The sequence below is a fragment of the Haemaphysalis longicornis genome, unplaced genomic scaffold, assembly GCF_048455015.1.
Source record: "Haemaphysalis longicornis isolate Haplotype H1 unplaced genomic scaffold, Haemaphysalis longicornis Haplotype H1 scaffold_4, whole genome shotgun sequence".
Classification (NCBI taxonomy): domain Eukaryota; kingdom Metazoa; phylum Arthropoda; class Arachnida; order Ixodida; family Ixodidae; genus Haemaphysalis; species Haemaphysalis longicornis.
In genome coordinates, this window is record NW_027526361.1 from 113643110 (window position 1) to 113665121 (window position 22012).

The following is a 22012-nucleotide window of genomic DNA, read 5'->3' on the forward strand; positions in this document are numbered from 1 at the left end:
GCTTCTAGCTATTCTCGCCATTTCTTATTCGTATTTTGAACGGCCTTTTTGCTCACTTTCGTGTTCATTTTTTGGGTCTGGCAGGAGGTATAAGGCATATTTTCAATTTTGTAAGATCATTCTGAAGAAAATTTTGTTTTGTATTGTCTTATTTTATAGTTTTTGGCATTATGTTAGACCAATTATCTCCATATACATTATTATAACGATTTAAAGCAGGAACATTTCCACCAAATCTGCATTTTTGTGGAAATGTAGAGCGTTACGCGGCCCTGGCTGTGGCGCTACCCAGCCAAGAGTGCTACGAATTAAATCATACCTCGGCAATGATCTCCCTTAACCGCGGCTACACCCTGCCCGCGTCGCCTTTTGAGCACGTAAAATACAAACTCAAATAAATCGGCCCGTGCATCACCTTTTAGAGTGTTTTACCGCGCATTTCAGTACAGTTCTTTATTAAACAGAGTGTTGCAGGAAGAAGACTCACAAAAAAATTGTACTGGAAGGCCTACTCTTCATGAATGCACGTAAAACGTTGATTTTTCAGGAACAGTAATAATGTTTACTAACTAATTACGGACACATCTGGCTAGCACAGTTGCCCCAAGTTGGACTTCACGTTTTGCGACCATGCATTAACGACTGCGGTGCAAAGGCTGCAACTTCACTCGCCTATTTCCATTCGTCTGCAATGATGTTGGATGCTTCGCTTTTGCGGGGCACGGGTTGGGCAGGGAATGAGCACGCGTGACCTACGAAGCTCGCCTCTCGCGGTTAAAGTTGTTACCGAGGAGGTGGCCGTAGTACAAAGGACTCGATCACAGATCTCGTGAGCTCATTGTATAGCATCGTGATCGGGGTGTTGCCGGGCACGAGTCACCGAGCAGGGAGGTGGGGAGATATTCTAAATTGGCTGTTGGTGGACTGTTTCGGCGCGCAAATTAAAGTTCCGCCCGCCTTCAGCCTGCTTAAACATTTAATCCACAGGTATGTTCTTCTCGTACTCTTTTGTAATGGCAGTGGCTTAACTACGGGAATTTACATTTTCACAGGCCCCCTGAAAGGGACTTTTAGTATCTTAAAATTGTCCACACCTTTGGATTGAAATGGCACAAAAAACCAAAGAGACGGCTCGTTAACAAACTGTTAACGAACCGTCATATTATAGGGCAGATCCCTTCTACAGGTTAAACAAATAATACAGCAAGATTGAGTGGTTGGACAGCGCTTCATTCAAGGTGGAGACAGAAGTCGCGTTATATAATTTTTTTCTTCTAAAGGTCAGCCGTACCTTCCGACGCTTCTAGACTCTAGTCCTTAATCAGAATAAAAATTGCGTAGAGTATTTTGGTAGACCTGTCAACAATTTTAAGAAAAAAAAATTACGAAACTTTTCAATGGCTACTGAACTTTGGTGCGAAAAATTGAAAACATTATATCGCTTTTGTGCTTTCTTTTTCCATCTTCCCATACCACTAGGTAACCTTCACCACTTGTGGTAACCTTTGAACTCTTGGGGTTGTTTCTCGTAAACTTGTTAGCCCGCAGTTTCCCTTTGGGCTGACCTTCTCTTTCTTCTCTGCAAAGGTGTCCTTGTGGCCCGAGAATGTGAAAAGCCGAGTCAAATGCGACGTACGGGAGGTGTGGTTCCCCATGAATCTCTACCGCTACTGGTGGGACGTGTTCACTCCGTGTGCAACTGAGAGACTTTTCTTGCCGGTGCGTACACTCTAAAGGCATGCGGTACTTTAATTTCGTGGGATTCTTTGACTCGCTATAGCGTGTGGTTTGTAAGCGTTCGAAATCATATCCGCGGTTTAGGTGGGGCATTGTCTTTTTTATTATGAGAAAAACCACCAGCACCATCTATGCGGAAGCTTCAACCTACAGCAGCAAGCCTGAAGGGGGAGTAGATATGCGTAAAAGGCTTTCAAACTGCCGCCACAGGGGGCACAGTTCAAACATTTGAACACTTCTTTGCGCAGAGGTAACTTCGCGGATATTAAAGACAAAACACAAGTGCACAAACAAACATTATGGCATGCCGTTAGTTAAATGATTACATCGGACTGGTTTTCCAACACGTGTTAAAAAACGACGTAGAAAAAAGGCCACCATGATAAAAAAAAAGCAACAAGCCAGACTGTTTCGTGCTGGCGCGAGTGGGCCCATAACATAAAAAAACAGTGGCTCTCTGGTGTAACCCTGACGCCACTCAGCCGATTTAGCGGCGCAGCTGGGGTACCCTGCGCCGATATGTCAAGTTGAAATTAAGTGCAGCGAATGCGATTGAATTATAAATGCGGGGCGCTATACGGAATTTCCAGATTGGGGGTTCCGGCCTAAAGTGTTTCACCTGCGCGCCACAGCAAATCTCGTTGTCGACTTCAATTGAAGATGAACTTCGCCTTCAAAATGTAGTGGCACTTGCCCCAGACTAGTCCTGCCTCTACCCAATATGACTACCGCAATATCAAATTTCTTCACCACAAAAAAACTAGCTGGCAGTGAAATGATCAGTCCCGGTTGTTGATCAACCAGTTTACTAGCAGGGTATAATGGACGGTTCGAAGTCAGCAGAAACTGTACTTTAGAAGCTCAATTTGCCACTGTAGCGCAAAATATTTTCCAGCTGTGTGGTCTGCAAACTGTCCTGTTGTTACATAACTTTTCGGTAAGCTTCCAAAGTCATCGGCAGACGACGTAAATTACATTTGTACTCGTTGGTTTTTCGGGTTGAAACTGTAAGCGTCCGCTGCCGAAGACGCAGAGTACTGCGAAGTGCCTTGCTGTTAGCTTTTGTTAGCGAGAAATAAACGGCTTGTGTACAAAGCTGTGGCAATGCCGCAAGAGCCGTAAGACCCAGCTGCGTTTTCCAGTCCCTCCACCAACGCTAGGTCCAAGAAATCTGGCTAAGCAGCGCCTAACTTCGATCGTTCCATCTACGCAGGAACATATGCTCTTTTACTCTATTATTTCACTCACACAGACGACAGTGCACCCGCACAGTGCACCCGCACATATATTTAGGATAAGATCAAATCATTAAAAACTCCTTAGGTGCTGCTAATTTTTGCCGCCGAAACAGGTGAGCACTGAAACTACCCAGACTGCTATTGCGACCAGGGCCATTGGTTTTCTTTTCTTTTACGAGAAAAAACTCTGCGTGTGAGCCTCTACTTGCAGTCGATGGCCAGCAATAATCCCTAGAGTTAGCACAGCTCCAATTACCAAGCAGATCCATCGCTAGCATTCCAGCGCCAGCAATAAACGCAACGATGCTAAGTGCCGAGTACCAAACATTTTACACTTGACTATTATTTTCAGCCCAATTCCATGTCTGGCTTTGTGGTCGAGCAGTAGTGCGTCTGGTTCGTGTTGCAAGGGGCAGTGGTCCGATTCTCGCTCAGCTGACTTTTTTCTCGTCGCTTCCGGGTAGTATTGGAACGCAGCAACCATTCGTCTGGTGAGAACGAACGGCTGGGAGGGTAACCGTTCAGCCCTTCTAATTTGCTTTCGTAACGGAGCAATGCAAAAAGGCGGCAGTGCGGTTAGTCTCCCGAAATAGCAATGACAATCCTCCATGGCTCTCGTCTGGCTAAGAGTGTACTATCGCGATAAATTGAAATACGAACAACAATGCGCGTGGTTTTCAGTACATGCTTCGCTCCCTGACGACGGGCCGTGTATGCACAGCGGTCCATAAGGTTGGGAAAGCCATCTGGTAACTTATTCTTACTGCGCAGGCGCAGCCCGTAGCTTAGAATGTGGATCATATACTAAAAACCACACACACCTGTTGTTCGCATTTCAATCTAGCACGATGGTACCTCGCCTAAAACCGAGAGACAGCCACGAACTTTGCCGACCCTCGGACGGAAAAGGTATAGGTGGCCCGGGGAGGCTACAAAAAGGAGATAAAACAAAGAAGATAGCCATCCCTGATTTCGTCGCGAGCGAGACAACGCCAGGTATTCTCAACTTTCGAATTCTACCGCGAGTCCACCATCTTGACCGAGTGCTTTTTTTTTCATTTGCTACAATATTTTGTGTATTCTTGCTGCTATTAAAGGTGGCGATTTGTGTGGTGAAAGCACGTGCTACCCTGTAGATTAGCTATAAACAAAACCTATCAGATGTGGAAATCTCGATGAAATATTCTGAAGACTAGAATGCATGTCCGGTTTCAAATTTCAGCTTGCCGAAACATTGAAGCAGAATTATGTCAAAGGTGGGGCTTCTCTCCCATAAAGCACAAGACAAGGCCAAAGCGCCACCGATTTTACAGATACATGTGGTCTTAATGCACCCCTAACTTCTGCAACTGAAAAAAAAATCTGGTCAGAGGTCGCGATATAGCCCGAGTGACGTCTCTCAAGCCAACGCCGCCTGTTTATACAGCGGCGTGGCTCAAACGGGCGAACAATGGTCAGACCACATATCTTGCTCTGTGGGTCAGACCGAGAAAGAGAGAAACGTCTTCGGGACAAGTTTGTGTGTTATCTGTTGGACGTAGAAGTCTATTTTTTGTCTGAGGTTCTTGTAGTCCGTTATTCTAAGTACTGAATTGGTTTTTTCACTGAGTGGGCTTGTTTCACTAGCGTCCCAGATGAGAATTGACACGACGATTTTCAACCATATAATTCCCTGGTTTTCTTCATGTGTATTTCTTCAAAAACGCCGCTTGGACTGGGAATAAATACGGGACAAGCAGGATCAGCGCTCGTGAATTGTCAATTGTTTAGTCGTATTCCCCGCGCTGTTTTTGAAGAAGTCGCGTGTACCCAACCGGCGCAACGTCACGCAGTAATTCTTCATGGGAAACTTCGTCTTCGCAGACGCGTGTATTCTTGCTGCTGGTAACGGGCTTTAGCTGGAGCTTCGTGCGCCACTTCAAAACTACCGCCAGCGTTTTAAGTGCATAGCACTTTGGGGGCTGGCCTTGTCGTCCTAGCTCACTCGCTGGACCGAAGCAGAGCCACACGACGTTCCGTCGTAGCGGCTGTCGTCGCGGCGCAACACAGAGGCTTCGAAAGCCAAGCGGTTTATATAGTCACAAGCGTTCGAAACTAGCTAACCGCTGGTGCTTGCCATACATCTCCCCGTTTTTTAGCACAAAAAAATGCAGGTACATTTGAGGCAAAATATACGTAATTAATCGGCAGCGCCCGCGTCCATTTAGTTAGGAACGCTCAATGGGTTGGTGTTTACGATAGTTAGCGAAAAAAAGTCGCTGTTCAATGCCGGCACGTGCGGGAAGAAAAGAAAGCACAGAAAGAACAGAACTCCCGCTGGCGGAGTTTCAGGCAAGGGGCGCGCAAGCACTGCGGAGGCGGGAAATTTGACTTTCATTGGGTAGTAGCAGTGCGCGGATAACGGCGCTACAGCTCATTATGGCGAGTCACTGCTCTGCACTTCCGGTAGCTTTCCCATTGAGTGGACCGGCTTTAATTTTGTGCTTGCTTGTGGTAGCGCCACGCGCCCCGCGGCGCGGGCCCTCTTGAGCTATAAGGTGATGTCACACTAAGTGCCTCGTTGCGCAGGCTGCTCTAGCAGCGGTAATGAGGTGTGGTTTAAACTGAAACTGGCATGCCACAAATGTGTCATGCATAAATATTTACGCTACGATCAGCCATACTTTGAGAATTGGATGGATAGGTACCAAATACGAGTGAAAAAAGACAACAAAAGTTTCGTGTCAGTAGTCCTTTAACGTTATCCATCCGCTATGCAAGGTTTTCACTTCACTATGAATCACTTCCAGAGCCTGCTAACAGATGAGGATGCGGTAATCTACGTGGACGCAGACGTGTTGTTTTTACACCCGGTTGAAGACCTATGGCGGATTTTCTTCGCCATGAACGAACGGCAGATAGCAGCCATGGCACCGGACACGGAGAGCCGCGTCAACAACAAGTACTTAAACGGAGCCAGGCATCCTTTCGTCAAGCCATTTGGTAAAACGTTTCTCGCTTAAAAGCAGCCACAACGACCGTCGTTCTTGTTACTGAAACAAAGTATTGCATTGGCGCTTCATTTTAAAACGTACAGACAATCAATACAAACTACAGTGCAAAATCTTCAACCTATACATATTAGCCGCCACTGTGACAAGGAAATTGGGGCTGAAGAAATAGCGCGGTCGAGAGGTTGCAGCGCTCTCGGTTCCAAAATGTGTTAATGCCCCACCTCGCGGAGTGGACCGACGTAGTGAAAGTTAGTCGCGGCGTTCCAAACTCATTCGTCCCCCGTTGTTTTACATAAGTGGTGTTACAAACGATGTAGTCCGGAAAGAGGGTGTTTGGCTTGAGTATAGTCAAGTAATAAACTCCGAAGCACACACGAACGCTAATCCCGCACAAAGAAGCGCGAACATTTGAGCATCGAAAATCGTTTTATGCTGAAAAACAAAGGTGGAAAAAGTGGCACTTTTGTTAAACGGGCAGTTCTGTTAAGCGCTAAAAATGCGCCTTACAGTGAACCATGATACCCCTTAGAATGAATGTGGTGAAGATGCCTTAGCTGGAAGGAAATATTTCTGAAGAGGTGCTGATGAAATCGGTTAATCGGATGAAATCGGTTTGTGAAAGAAACAAACGAACACCTTGATTTTCGTACACCGGTCGCCGCATCTTTGGATGAAGTAGCAGATGCAGGAGCGAATGTTTGGTATACGGTGTCTGCTTGCATGGGTGGTCGTTTTACCGCTCAGGAGTTGCTACGAAAGTAACTCCACGGAGTCATAGCCATGTAAAGCCACAGTCATTTTAACATGAATTTTACATCTCCTTGTTAATTACTAACTACGGGTGCATTAACTTCCCCATGAAAGTTGGTGACAATACTGCGCCGTGGGACACACAGAACACGAGTTTGGGGGCCATTTTGGTGCCTCTACGGCTGCTAGTATATTTTAAGTTGCAGCATTCATTTAGTTTATAAGCATGAAAGTGCTTATAAACGAGGCCGGTTTGGAATAAGATACTAATTTCCCTTTCTATCCGCCAGTACATAAAACGTTACGTATTCATGAAATGCTCTGTGAAATAAAAAAATGACCGGTTCGAGTTGGTGAGAGCCTAAGTTCTTTGCTATTTTAATATTTCGCTAGCTCGGACAAAAGGTTTATGACATTTTATGTGGAATGGTTGCTGTACAAATCACAGAGCGTCTCAGCCTAACGAGCCAAACTCAAAAATGGAACATACTTTCGAATAGACGGGCTTTGGAGCATTTGAGCCATTACAGCACACTAATAGTAATTACCACCAGCCGCTGCTTGTACAGCAATTCACCAAAAAATCCTCATGCAAGACTCACCTTTTTGAATGATTGTGGGTGATGTGAACACCGTAGGAATTGAGTACAATATGATGATTACTTGCCCAGTGCCGTACGAATAATAATTCAGTGTATAATTGCGTACTCAATTGTGTACTCGCAGTAACTATTGTACCTGAAACTGCGCAGTCTCATTGCCGACATAACCGAGCTTTAATGAGTGTTCCTGAGTCAAAATTCACGATTGCACGGGGGGATGCGGAGTGATTAGTTCTGTATAACGCAACTACACTGTAGACGTTACCCTCTTTACCCAAATATCCTCGAGGTGCACCGCACATAACTTCGCACCTACAAATGTCAAGCCTATGAAAACTTCAATCCTACATACATACCGGAATACCTCATCCCCGTCCTTGCAATGATAACTATCCGCCTGTAGGACTGACACATCTATTCGCCCATCTGTCGATTTATTCATTTAGTTGAATTCTTCCACCCTACCTCCGATATGCCCATGCCTTGATAAATAATTAAATAACTAAATCAAACAGTCTACCATTTCATTCCTTCATCAATGTACCCGAGGAAATAACGGGAATTGTATGTGTCACACTGCTTTATGCATTCGCATTTGTTTCTAACGCAGGCTTGAACAGTGGCGTGCTTTTGATGAATCTGACGCGCATGCGCCGTTTCGGCTTGGAGCGCCGTTTGGTGAAAATCAAGAAAGAGTTCGAGGGCGTCATTGTGTGGGATGACCAAGACCTGCTGAACATTCTGTTCTCCCGGAACCCGGAAAATTTGTACACAATAAGCTGCCGGTGGAACTACCGTGAGGAACATTGCAATGGAACAGCCCTGTGCACTGATGGACCAGTGGCCGTGGTTCACGGTTCACGTAAAATGGTGGCCTGGAAGAGAGAGCCAGCTTTTATGGCGCTGCACAACGCCATGGAGCAAGTAAGTACGCTGTAATCAAGGAAACCACCACCCTTTATGAGTGCCCCTGACTTGTGTAGTGAATTATCCATTACAAAAAGAGGAACAGCGCAACACAGACCAAACACAAGAAGAAGAAACTGAGAACCACGGGGGCTCGTGGCTGTCACTTTCTTCTTCTTGTGTTTGGTCTGTGTTGCGCTGTTCCCCTATCTGTAATCATGCACCAACTCGCCAAAGCCTTAACCCTTGCAAGAATCACCTATCCATTTGTTTTTGAATTATCGCACACTGCGGACCATGGGTCCAAGCAGCGTCGGCAATACAAGCAGAAACAATTAAAAAATTCCGCGTGAATACTTTTTTTCGGCGACCCCACAGTCACGGTGGCTTCGGTTATTTGACTCATTTCGGGTGTGAAGGAAACAAAGAAAACTTAAAACTGTCGTTTTGTGAAGAGTAGAGAGTAACAGCAGAAGGTACGGTTGCCGGGGGACTCTTGTTAAGGGTAATAAATCAGAAGCGGGTCACGTGATAGGTTTTAAGTGGGAAGCCGCTTAAGGGCTCGGCTGTCGGTGTCTCATGTCGACGTCTCATGTCGTCGTAGTATCAGGTAGTCACGGTACTAAAATACAGGTACACTCGTTTTCCAACACCTCGCACTAGAACGCTTCGTGCTTCAAAGACACGAGACTTACAGCAAAGCTGTATACCTCTACCGGACAACGGTTTCATCTCCGAGGGCAAAAACTACAATGTGTAAAGAACACATTTATACACTTCACACTTCGGCCCTCCCCAGGTTTCACGTTAGTGGAGATGGCTCGGGATTTCTTTAATAAAATACACGTTGGATTGGCTTCTACGATGAAAAAAAGCAAACACTTCAATTAAACATCTCGAAGTTGTCCGCTCTCTTACCAGACAGCACGCGAGCAGCTCGAGCTCCGGAAAAGTTAATTGATTCGAGTAGGGCAGGGTAACAGCCTCAATGGGTGAGGGCGGAGAGGGGTGAGGGGCTACAAGAAAGAGTTTTTTACCGAGAGGCTGGGAAAGCAAGCTATCTAAATTGTTTTCTTCTAATCTTGAGTCATGTAGATGTGCAGGATGCTAATTTAATGCCGCAGCCAATAAACACCATTTTGCTACCTAATCTGAGCCCAAATAACTAGGTGCATTGCGATGGCTTTACAGTAAAACGACAACAAAAAGATAAATTTTTATGGTGATCTTTACTATACCGCGCAAATCCTAATACCGTAGCTTCTGCAGCTTCAATGGAAAGCTTATATGGTTAAGCGTCTTGTTGTTAATCATATATGATCACATATAGGCTTGCAAACCACTGTGTACGATCTGCCTATTGTGCACCCTTCATAAAAAGTAAAACGCCCGTCACTGAAGATTGTGTGCTGAGGAATTACCGCTATATTGTGAGCAATAAAAGACGCAACATGCACTATAATTGCCAAATAGTATCCATGACAGTGTTCAACTGCGTAATTTGAGTTAAAAATATGCCACGCGTACATTTGTTGTTGACGCATTTTGCACAGTGTTCAGCGGAAGCTAGCATATTTAGTTTTGCTTAGTGATAGCTTTAAACGTTGACCTAGAGCCGTTGAGTGGTGGACCCCTCTTGATTCCTTGATTTCCAAACAGACCCAAATCTGTCAGCCTAACCAATTTTAGAGGGCCCCAGCTCTGTATACCGCGCAAATGCGACCCGTCAAAGAAGTGAAAGGTTTAGAGGTTTAGATAACCGTTGAACAGTTGGAGTTTGCTGCACTTACATAAACGATATGTGCATTTTCTCGCAGACAGAGTAAACTCTGGTCAAAGCAACTGCAGGTTTAAAAGCGTTAAGCATTTCTACCTAGGCTATAAATTGCGTGGTAGTATCGGGTTTCAAGGCATCTTATACTAGCTAGGGGTTTCAAGTATTTGTCACATACGTTATCCGTCATATTCCAGAAATATTTGTTTTCCGATCGAAATCGATAAGTTAGGTTGTTGGGTTTTTGTGTGTAAGGATCTTTTTCTCGTGTATATTGTCATGAAGCCAAGGACGACGCAGTTGTCTTGAGGGAGAAACATGTTTATTGGAGCGCACTTGTGCTCCCCTAACAACTCAAAAGAATACAGAGGGGGCGAAGCAGCGGTCAACAAAGTGACTTGCGTCGGCGAGCGTCGCAGAATCGAATGCCGAGGCATCTGCTCTGCAGGCTTTTTATCTTTCGGCGCGAGTGTTTCTGGAACCGTCGATTCACATCCAGAACATTGTAGATCACAGACGATTATTCTGGGCTAGCGACGTTAGGGCGAAACAGTTTGCTTATCTGAATATGATAGCCCGTGCGGCATAAAAATAAAGAATGGAAGACACGCTTTGCTTGGAACGCAGATAACACAGCCGGGCGTGGCCCGGCAGTAAAAACAAACAACAAATAAGCAAGCCCATACATGGTTCGCGGCAGTACCCCCCCCCCTCTAAGAGTGCATCGACCCGATGCTAAAATAAAAGACAGTCCGAACAAACAACAACAACAAAAAAAAAGTCCGTCATCTTGCATAGTAAGGTTTCAAGCGAACCGCGTGGACGACTTCGGGCCGCGTGCGTCGTCGTGATGTTCCGGAATCACCATCGGGGATCACCTCGTAGGTAAGTTGGCCGACACGTCGTAGAATTTGGTAGGGTCCGAAATATCGTCGCAGAAGCTTCTCTATGAGTCCGCGTCGTCGGATGGGAGTCCAAACCCAAACACGGTCCCCTGGGTGGTACTCGACGTCTCGGCGTCGGTGGTTGTAGCGCCCGGCATCCACGAGCTGCTGGCGCATTGTACGAACTCGAGCCAGCTGGCGGGCCTCCTCCTCACGCTGAAGGTATCCTTGGACCTCGGTGTTGAGGTCGTCGTCTTCTACGTGCGGAAGCATGGCGTCGAGCATCGTAGTTGGCCGTCTTCTGTAGACAAGCTCGAACGGCGTCAGCTGCGTCGTCTCCTGGATAGCCGTGTTGTACGCAAACGTGCCATACGGGAGCACTTCGTCCCAAGTCTTATGTTCAACATCCACGTACATTGACAGCATATCTGTGATTGTCTTGTTAGTCCGTTTGTTTGGGGGTGGTACGCGGTCGTTCTTCTGTAATCCGTGTTGCTGTAGCGTAATATTCCTTGCATCAGCTCCGCAGTAAAGGCCGTTCCGCGGTCCGTGATTAGGACTCCCGGGGCTCCATGTCGCAGCACAACTTGGCTTATAAAGAACTTTGCGACTTCCTGTGCAGTGCCCCTCGGAAGAGCGGCGGTCTCTGCGTAGCGCGTCATGTAGTCTGTCGCCACGACAATCCACTTGTTCTGTGATTGTGACGTAGGGAACGGGCCTAGAAGGTCCATTCCAATCTGTTGAAAGGGCCTCGACGGGACGGCGATCGGTTGCAGAAAGCCGGCGGGTCTCGTCGGCGGCGTTTTTCGTCGCTGGCAGTCACGGCAACTCCGAACGTAGTGGGTGACGTCGGATGTAAGGCGGGGCCAGAAGTACTTCGCCCTAATTTTTGCAATAGTGCGAGCTGTGCCGAGATGTCCGGAAGACGGGTCGTCGTGGCACGCTTCCGAAATTTCGTCACGGAGATCTACAGGGATGACAAGTAGGTAATGCGTTCTCGTTCAGGGGCTCAAATTCTTCTTCACGAGGACGGAGTTTTTGAGGCTGAATGCTGGCAAGTTCCGCTTGAACGCCCTAGGCACGGCGACATTTCGTCCTTCGAGGTAGTCGATCATGACGCGCAAGTCGGGGTCGGCACGCTGTTGGGCGGCTAGGTGGCTCTCCGTAACGACTCCGAAGAACGCGCTGTCTTCATCGGAGTCTAGTGGTGGCGGGTCGACGGGGGCGCGGGACAGGCAGTCGGCGTCGGAGTGTTTCCTGCCGGAGTGTCCTGCCGCACCTCCACCAGATGTCACAAAGCCAAGGACGACGCAGTTGTCTTGAAGGAGAAACAAGTTTATTGGAGCGAACTTGTGCTCCCCTAACAACTCAAAAGAAAACAGAAGCGGCGAAACAGTGGTCAACAAAGTGACTTGAGTCGGCGAGCGTCGCAGAATCAAATGCCGAGGCGTCTGCTCTGCAGCCTTTTAAATGCAGAGCATTTCTTTACCTCACGATGTCACCCGTTCTAGGCGTCCGTAGTAGTCCGCATCGCTCGCCTCGACATGCCCGCTTCGGATGTTTCGCTATCGGCGCGATCAACATTCGATAGCGCGCCCAGGCACGTTTCAAGGACACTCTCTCCCTTCTCTCGGACTCAACGTGCGCCGAGGCTGCCAATTTTACTGCTGACAAGCGCTCTCTCGTCAGCAGTTGCCACAAGTGCAACAACATTAACGTAACGCAAACTACTTGACGTCGTCCGCCCCCGGAAATGCTCTGCATTTGATCGTGCCCCTCGCGAGGGGGATGTTTCACTGCGTCGCCATGCGAACAGTTTGCCACGCTTTAGTTTCGAGTTCGCCGCATCTTTTTTATCTTTCGGCGCGAGTGTTTCTGGAACCGTCGATTCACATCCAGAACATTGTAGATGACAGACGACTATTCTGGGCTAGCGATGTTAGGGCGAAACAGTTTGCTTATCTGAATGTGATAGCCCGCGCGGCATAAAAATAAAGAATGGAAGACGCGCTTTGCTTGAAACGCAGATAACACAGCCGGGCGTGGCCCGGCAGTAAAAACAAACAATAAATAAGCAAGCCTATACACGGTTCGCGGCACTATCACACCACAATATCTAGGTGCCTCCCCGTGAACGGGTTTGTTTAGATAGTATACAGCAGTGTTTACGCTTTAGAAAGATCAGTCGCGAGTAAGCGTCATCCTGTGTCCCTTGAACCATCGCCCTCGTGTTAAAACGCTGTTTAATCATGGTATACGCCCAGGTTTTTGTATTTATATCCTTCGAAATGTACCGCTCGTTGCCGGTACTGATCCCACTGTCTCTAGGTGGCAGTGGGAACGTTACCACAATGTTACGAGGCTTTGCATGATTACTATTAGTGCATTCAAAAGTTTTTGCGGACAACAGCACATGAGCTCTGCCAAAAAAAAGTTGAGGCAATGTCACAGCACTACTAATATTGGATTACGTGGGGTACTTACTGACTTCCCTGTTTTGAAGATATTGCAGTAAATTTGGGTCTACAACGTAGGACATTTTAAACGCAGCACTTTTTGAGTTAGAGCTCACTAGAAGGTGGCAGTTTCAAGCAGTTATAAAACATATTTCTAACATAACTACTACGTAAAGCAAAAAGGTTAAAGCAGTTTCACTGAACGTTAAGGCTGTGAAGTACGGAGCAGTGATTCACCAGAGGGACTGGGCGCCGTTTTCCTGATGATGATGATGATGATTTCTTTTGGTTTCCCCTTTGTATCGGGGTGATGACATGTCATCTTACCAAAAAGAACTAATATACATATGTTTTACACTTTTGGTTCAATACTAGCGCTGCTTAGGGCAGGCACAAAAAGCTTATTAGGCACAAAATACTTTTTTTTCTCTTACAGGTGGTAACTGTCCTAGGCAATATTCCCCTCTCTGCTTTTCGTCCACCAGCATTCTAATCTTCTTTTCGTCCCCTCGACAGCCTTGAAGGTAACTTCCTCTGTGATACCCTTAAATCCTAGGGCTTCTGAAAGCCCAATATTCCCTTCATGTAGATTTGGATGGATACCCTCACATTCTAACACGATGTGCTGCATAGTTTCTGTTTCTTTTCCGCAGACCACGCATACCACATCATTTTGTGAATACTTCCCCACAAAACTCTTAGTTCGCAGGCAACCTGCTCTAGCCTCAAAAAGCAAAGCACTGCCCTGGGAATTATCGTAGAAATTTTCCTTTCTGATGTTCATCTTCTCAGCCCTGTACATCTCTAACGACGTTTTAGCTTCCATTTTTTGCCTCCATTTATTCATTTCAATCTGCCTTGCCTCTTTTTTGGTTACCTTGGCTGTTTTGGATTCCCCACTGTTCTTTCCGTATTTCATCGTTAGCCTTCTAGTCTTTCTTAACCACTGCGTGTCCACGCTTTTCAAGTATAGGTACCTAAAAACCTTAGCTGCCCACCTTCGTTGATCCATTGCCCTCAACCTCATCTCAAAGCATATTTTACTCTGAGCTTCTCTAACTTCAAACGACGCCCAGCCCATATCTCCCTGAACTGCTTCGTTAGTTGTTTTTCCATGCGCGCCTAAGGCCAAACGTCCTACCGTTCTCTGGTTTACTTCAAGGCCTGATAGAACGTCTGATTTTAAGCAGAGTACAGCATTCGCAAACCTGAGACCCGGAACCATTACTCCTTTCCACGTTCCTCTTACTACTTCATATTTGTTATACCCCCACAGAGCTCTATGCTTCATTATAGCTGCATTTCGCTTTCCCTTAACCTTAAGTTGCTCCTCGTGAGTACTTAAGTAGTTATCCCCTTCGTTTATCCACACTCCCAAGTATATATATTCCTTCACTCTAGGTAATTCGCCTTGCTGGATAGACACTACGTCGGTGGTAGCGTCATTGAAAACCATTATTCCTGATTTCTCTGCACTGAAATTTAATCCGAGGTCAGTGGCTTCCTGGCCGCAAATATTTATTAGCCGCTGCATATCGGTTTGGTTATCAGCTAAAAGAACAATGTCGTCTGCGTATAACATTCCCGGAATATGCTGTTGTACCACTTCGCCTTGCAGCATATGGGTTAGGCTAAACCCTACTTGACTTTCTTCCATTTTCTTTTCTAACCCTGCCATGTAAAGCATGAACAGTATTGGGCTCAAAGGGCATCCCTGTTTCAGTCCCCGATGGATGTTGACCTGCTGGGCGCGTTTCTGTCCTTCCCAAGTAAGGTGCACTCTATTGTCTTTATAGATTGCTATAAGGAACTGTACTAACTCGTCATCTAATCCCTGGAGTTTCAGCATCCTCCACAGCCGTTCTCTGTTTACGTTGTCATATGCCCCTTTAATGTCCAAGAACGTAATCCATAGTGGTCTATTCTGTGCTTTCGCAATTTCAATGCATTGCGTTATCACGAACAGATTGTCATCCAGTCGCCTGTCTTGTCTAAATCCATTCTGCAGTTCCCCAAGTATTTCATTTTCTTCCAGCCATGCTCGAATTTCGGATTTTATCGCCTGCATTACGAATCTATACACCACTGACGTTACTGTGAGTGGTCTGTATGAATCAATACTGGCTTTGTCTCCTCTGCCTTTATATATTAAATTCATCCTACTTTCTAACCAGTCCTCTGGTATTTGTTTGGTTTCTATCACCTTATCTATTGCCCTCATAAACGATTCCTTACTTTTAGGTCCAAGTAGGTTTATCGGTTGCATTGGTATTCCGTCCGGGCCCACTGCTGTCTGGGGGGAAACCTTTTGCTCTGCTTTTTTCCAATCAAGGTTGCTCAAACTTATTTCCCTTTCCGCAGTCTTTTGTGGCGCTGATGTTATCGGTGCAGGTTTCCCTACCACTATTGTCCTAAACTTCTCACTAATCACTCGATGAATATGCGCCAACGCGTGCTCTCCTTCCAAATGTTGCCCCTCTTCATCAATCAGGAATTTTTGATGGTTATCGTTTTTTGAGCTTAGTGATTTTACATGGTTCCAAAACTTCTTGGATGCGCTTTTGTCCTTCTTCCGTATTTCTGCCATCCATTGTTCGCTTTTCTGCTTGATCTTTGTTTGCACCATTTTCTGCACTTCTAGTTTTTTCCCACCGTAGACCTCCCACTTCTCCTTCACTACCTCCGGTTCCATACCAGTTCTTTTTGCTTCTCTATGTTCTCTCGACGCCTTTCTTCGCTGATCAATAGCCTCTTTTATTTTCTTATTCCACCAGCTTCTCGGCTTTCTCTTCCCTTTCCATCGGTTTCGTTCCTTTGCTTCATTCATCTTACCCTTTATGAACGCAATCATTTCGTCGTAATCCCAATTTTTGCCTGGGTATTTATTGATTTCATCTTCCAATTTATCAGCGATGATCTTTTACTGCTCATTATTCAAATTATTTCCTCCTATTGTACCTATTTCTGCATTTTTCCGGGTTGCGCCTCCAAAGTGCAAGCTAAACCGCTTGTGGTCGCTTCCTAAGCTGTCTGTTCCATTTTCATCTATCCTCATTTCCCGCAGCCTTCCGTATACTGTCTCGGATACTAAACTGTAGTCTATGCTGGACTGTCTGTTACCGCTTTCCCACGTTATTTGTCCTCTCTTTGCTACAACCCCTCACGTTCTTCCCCTGCATGTCTGACTCCTCTCTTGAGGACTGGAACAGAGCTTTGTTCAATAAAATCAAATTTCCCGCCTTCGCAGGGCTCGCGCGCCTCTTCTGGGGCAGCAGGCATCCTTTCCTTTATCTTTTGTTTCTCGTTCTTCCTGGAACAGCAGGAGGTCTCCTCTTTTTCTGCTTGCTTGCATCTCGCACATACTAGGGCCTTTCTGCACGATTTTCAACGCGTCACATTTTTTCTGCGGTGGCCACTTTTTTTGCTTACTATCGTAAAACCAACGTAATGAGCATTGCTAACTAAATGAGCACGGGGACTGCCATTTAAGTACATATAATACGCTTCAAATCTCCCTGGAGTTTTTTTTTTTTTTTTTGCGCTAAATAATGGGGACATGTATAACAAGGGCCAGCGGTTGTAGGAGTTTCGAACGGTTCTGCCAATAAAATCCGATTGTTGAAATCTCTCTTAACTTTTGGCCGGAAGGCTGAACCGAGGGGCAAGCGGGTATCTTTTCGAAGCTTGTTCGGGTGCGTGACGCCGCGTGACACCATGTCCACGTACCAGCTACGAAGACAAGCCGGGCTTTTAAAGGGCTCCGCACTTAAAAACTAAACCAAATGATGCGGGCGACGGCAGCGAAAGAGCGAAACGTTTTATTCCTGGCTAGTCCTAAGCATATTTGAGTTGCGGAAGAGCAGGTCTGCGGACCCAAGCTATGTCGAGGCCTGTGCAACGGTATTTTGTCCCGCAATAGAGATCAAAAGCATAATGAGGATCATGGTGAATAACCACACAGTTATTCGCGCTGAGTGCGCATTTCATTCCCCCCGCAATGTTCTGATTGATTGTAGGGTTTAACGCGCCGACGCAACGCAGGTGATGAGGTGCGCCGTAGTGGAGGGCTACGGATTGATTTTGACCCCCTGGGGATCTCTAACGTGAGCCGAAATCTCGTACACACGGGCGTTTTTGCTTTTCGCCTCCATCAGAAAAGCGGCCGCCGCGGCCGCGAATCGAACCCGCGACCTCGTGCTTCGCAGCGCAACGCCATAGCCACTGAGCCACCGCGGCGGGTCCCGGCATGTTCTGTGCAAGTGAGGTTCCCAGGTTATGTCTCGAAGTTCATAGAGTAAGTTCGATATATTCCTTCTCTAACCACATTATGTATCTTTGTGAACAACAATCACTGCTTTCTCACTTAAATCAGTCGAATCGTACGTCAAATGGTGCACTATCCACTTTTGTCTGCGTAGGCAACGAACTAATTTCACTCAAATTGTCGGTGTTAGCAGTCTCTGTTTTCAAGAAGCTTTTGTGCGTAAATTTATTTTGGATATGCTTTAAATTAAATTTTTTAACGTTATATTTTTTCAGTCGTACTTCCTCAATGAAATCCCGAATGTGTGCGAGGTGGTGTGACGATGTGTGCGGTCTGTCTAATTTTTGTAAAATTTGTTCGCAAGACCTAGTTTTGTGACCTCGCTGATCTTTGTCTAATTGTGCCTTTCAGCACAATTTCGGTGAAAGCCTGTTTGATGGCTTCATTCCTGCACTGAACTCAAGCCTAAGAATAACGAGGGACACAAAATGCGGCCGTTTTTTTCTCACTCAACTATTTGCGTGGCGATCGTCAGCCCGTATCATCCAGGAAGCACTTTCCGGCGAATTTACTTGACAGCTTTCATAGTGAACACCTGTTTATAGTAGCGGTCATTTGAAAGCGCCGCTTTTGGAGTTGCTATTGTTAAAGGATAATAAAGTCGTGTGGCTGGAAGCAAAGTGTTTCCATGCTGTTGACGTGTACGTGCCGAAATACTCACTAGGCACATTGTTACCAGGCTCACTTCGGACTGCGTAAGAAGCATTCTTGTTATGAGAAATGTAACACTGACCTCAACTTCAGATTTTTAATTTCAGGACCCCTGCCTACTATAAGAAATTCGCCCTAAATAAAGACAGCAATCTCCGCATATAGTACAGAGCACCGGGAACAAATCTTCACCGAAGCTGGGTTTAAATTACTTTTTCCCTGAAGTTACTGAGGTAGGCACATTGGTTTATTAGTACCAGCCTACTATGCACTGTACGTATGGCCACTGTTTTTTCCTACTTTGTTCAACTGCTTTTTATATGTATTTATTGGAATAAAACCTTATAGTTTCCTTCCAAGAAGCTGTTAACTAGCCATCACAAGCTCGTATTCTGCTGCACCAGTCGAAGGTTTTCAGAATACATCTGCAATAATTATTAGACTAACCTAACTATTATGCAGTTTTTATTGCTCAACAACAATATGTGTATGCTTGATAGAACTAATTACATTTTAAATGCGATTGGCTTTCCGGCAATAAGGGTGTTAAATTACCTATTTTTCAAAGCCCAGTCTGCAGCCTCCATTCGCAATTCATTAGCATGTCACCGTTTTTAACTTCTTTTAGAAATTTCGCGTCATTGCTTATGGCACAATCTTTTTGTTATTTCCGATGGCGTCTAGCTTATATTGTGTGGTTATTTATATCGGTACGACGCGATAGGACAAAGGCGACAAGAGCCATGATTGATTGTGAAGTGTTCTCTGTACAGTGCAACGAACCTACGTACGGTCATGAACAAATGAAACGTGATCGCGAAAACATGAACCAGAACACACTAATAGCGCGATTTTCTTTTCATGCAAGTCAAAATGACGTGTCGCTTAATTACAGTAAGAAAGTTAGGAAATGCGGATTTCGAAATGTACCATTCGCGTGTTATTAATGGACCTCCACGAGCAGTATCATTCAATTTTGCGTGGTCTGATTCATATCTTCGGGTTCGTATTTCATTTGTTCGTGACTCTACCAGTGGCCATGACGAGCCCCCAGCCGTGCTGCGTGCGGCTCATTCCATCATCGAGGTCGGTGGTGATAGATCAACCTTGGGCTACGCTACACTTGGCTCTTGGCCAATATCCAGCACCTAATTTGGCACTGTCCGAAATTCACGCGGTACAGAAGATTCAAGCCTCCTCCAAATACATCCTCTTTATACATTGATCCTCGCACACTGCAACCCTCCATGCTTGCTTTAACTGCACACTTTTCTCTAAATAGCGGTGTAGCGCGAGCAGTTTAGAGTCGTGAACCTGCTCTCCTCACCCCACTCGGCCTCTCCACCCTTCTCAAGGAGCCCACCGGTTTCGGGTCGAGCTATACGCCTTCAAGATGTCCCAAGCTACAAACACTCCACCTTCTACTCCCACTTCGCCCACTTGACGCAGAGCCTTCCTTCCACAATGAAGGCTACCTCCTCCCCTCTTTTACCGCTCGCTGAAATATTACACCATTTTATAGAATTTCATATATTTATCAGCATTTTTCCTAATTTTTAGTTGTGGTTGTACCAGCAGCCACCTGAATTTCCAGCCTCATAATTTTAAGAGCTCCCGTTCAACATTTGACCATGAAATCTTCGTGAGAAGAAACTTTCTTTATTAAACGAGTATCCACGGCCAGTTAATTCCGAGCTGATACTGGACAAAACGGCGGATTAAGGCCGAATTGGTTTTAAATTTGCACGAGCCAGTGCCTCTAAATGAAAACTCCAGACGCTTCATTTTTATCTTTTGCAATTTCTGTGCTTCATCCATCAGACCAAAGAATATGGTTCGTCCAGATTCAACGTTTGTGCGGCTTTTGTTCTCGCCTAAGGCATGAAGGAAGCAGCAAGGTGGGAGGTAGCCTCTTGTCCATGTGGGAGAGAACACGTGTTTCCCTGAAACATCTTGCTGTGTTTATTGAATTGCTATATTTCTCTGCCGTAAACAGTACAGCAAGATCCCCAAATGACCCACACAAAAAACCCATTCCAGTCGTGTTGCGCGGAATTTGGCGTTGGTATAAGCTGGGCATACAAAACCTGATTCCGCCCCGCAACTTTCTTTGTACTTTTGCCATGTGTGCCTACGAAAATTTCTTTTTTGGCGGACGTGAACCCTTCTACCCTTTTGGACAACTTTATAGCAAAGGCAGTGAAAACACTAAAGGGCTTCCCGTACCTCCGCTACTAGTAATGTTTAGCTTAATATTACGTAACACACTTTTCGCAGCTCGAGGATGCAAAATAACTTGCGAGGGGCAAATTTTTGCACTGAATAAATCGCTGAGAGATTCCTTGAATTTGCCGTACTGGAACCAACGCAATACGTACTAAACTATCCGCTAACCCATACGATCTTGCTGGATGTATTCGAGTTTCGAAGAGCCTGCATTTCAAATTCTGAGCAGGTACGACTGCCAATCAGCTGTTGCAGGAGTCCTAGCGGCTTGACAGACCATGCCTTTACTAATGCTCTTACAGTCATTCAGTCCCATTTAGCCCTACATGGTTAGGTAATTTGCAGCCAGTCCGCCTAACCAGCCAAGGAACTACTCTTAGTTTCATGCAACTGACCCGGTTTACAATAATCCGGTAAACAACAACCCGTACGACAAAGCTTTTTGGAGGGCTGAAAACACTTACCATTGTCGTCCCCATTATTATCTTCCTTTTTCTGTTGAGTACCAGCTGAATTTCACTCCAACATACGTACAACCGCTCGAATGTACTCAATATTTGCCACACACTTTTTTTTCCTTTTAAGCCTTCGGTCGAGTTATTTGCCTTTATGCACTACTAGTTCAACTCACCGAGCCACCAATCAGAGATTTCCAATGCGCAAACGGGAAAGGTGGAAATTAACAAGTGTTCACTGCTGTGGCTAGCAGTGAACAGAGCCGATCAACATTTATAAATTTCAGAGATGTGCACAAACAGCTGCAAGCCATTTTGATTCCCGCGCAACACCAGGTCTCAACCTTGCAATTAAGTATTCCAACGTGTTCCTTTCACAGGAGACCCATCGTACCAGTCTTACTTGGAGAAACCAAATTGTTTTATTTCATTTTGTAACATTTTTTTTAAAAACCGAACATCAACGAACAAGATTGAAGCACCCGCGAAAGAGAAAATTACAGAAAGTTTTTCAAAAAACGTAAGCCAGAAACGGGTATCACGCTTGTTTTCTCCCTTGTAACCTTTGAATAAACCGGAAGAACACTTCCGACAAGCAACGAAGCATTGTTTTTTCTTGGGGAACAAACCAAGTGGTAAAGAAGAGAGAAGGAGCAGAGTGATACAGCTGTGTTAAATACATTGGCAAATGACAAAATTAACAGAGGATTTGTGCCGTGACAGAGCAATGCAATACAAAAATATTGGCGTCAAATGGTAGATGCTTCCCTGATAGGTATCGTGCACAGATAAATATGCTCATCTTGCACTAACAATTTTTCATCTCTACTGTGTTTACTTAGTTGTTTCTCTTTATTACCCATCTATCCTTCAAGTGATACGTCGGCAGCTGTGTTTATACAGTGATTTGAGGAAGGCGACCGGGACGGTCAAGATACAGTTGTCGGTGAACATAGAGAATAAATTCGGTGCATCTGTAGTTGCTGTTGAAGAGAAAATTCAGCGCATTGTTCGTC

At 45.6% G+C, this 22012-nt stretch overlaps 1 protein-coding gene across 3 annotated transcripts in view; it reads left to right on the forward strand.

Moving 5' to 3' along the window:
• LOC144180501 (glucoside xylosyltransferase 2-like) overlaps positions 1–8279 on the forward strand; it is a 45440-nt gene extending 37161 nt beyond the window's left edge. For 2 of the 3 annotated variants that reach the window (XM_077708833.1, XM_077708834.1), the window contains exons 4-6: positions 1588–1719; positions 5765–5957; positions 7931–8279. In XM_077708833.1, coding sequence (XP_077564959.1) covers positions 1588–1719; positions 5765–5957; positions 7931–8259 — 654 coding nt within the window. In that variant the 3' untranslated portion in view covers positions 8260–8279. The remainder of the gene's footprint in view (positions 1–1587; positions 1720–5764; positions 5958–7930) is intronic. The other variant, XM_077708835.1, reaches the window with a different exon arrangement.
• The last annotated feature ends 13733 nt before the right edge of the window (positions 8280–22012 follow it).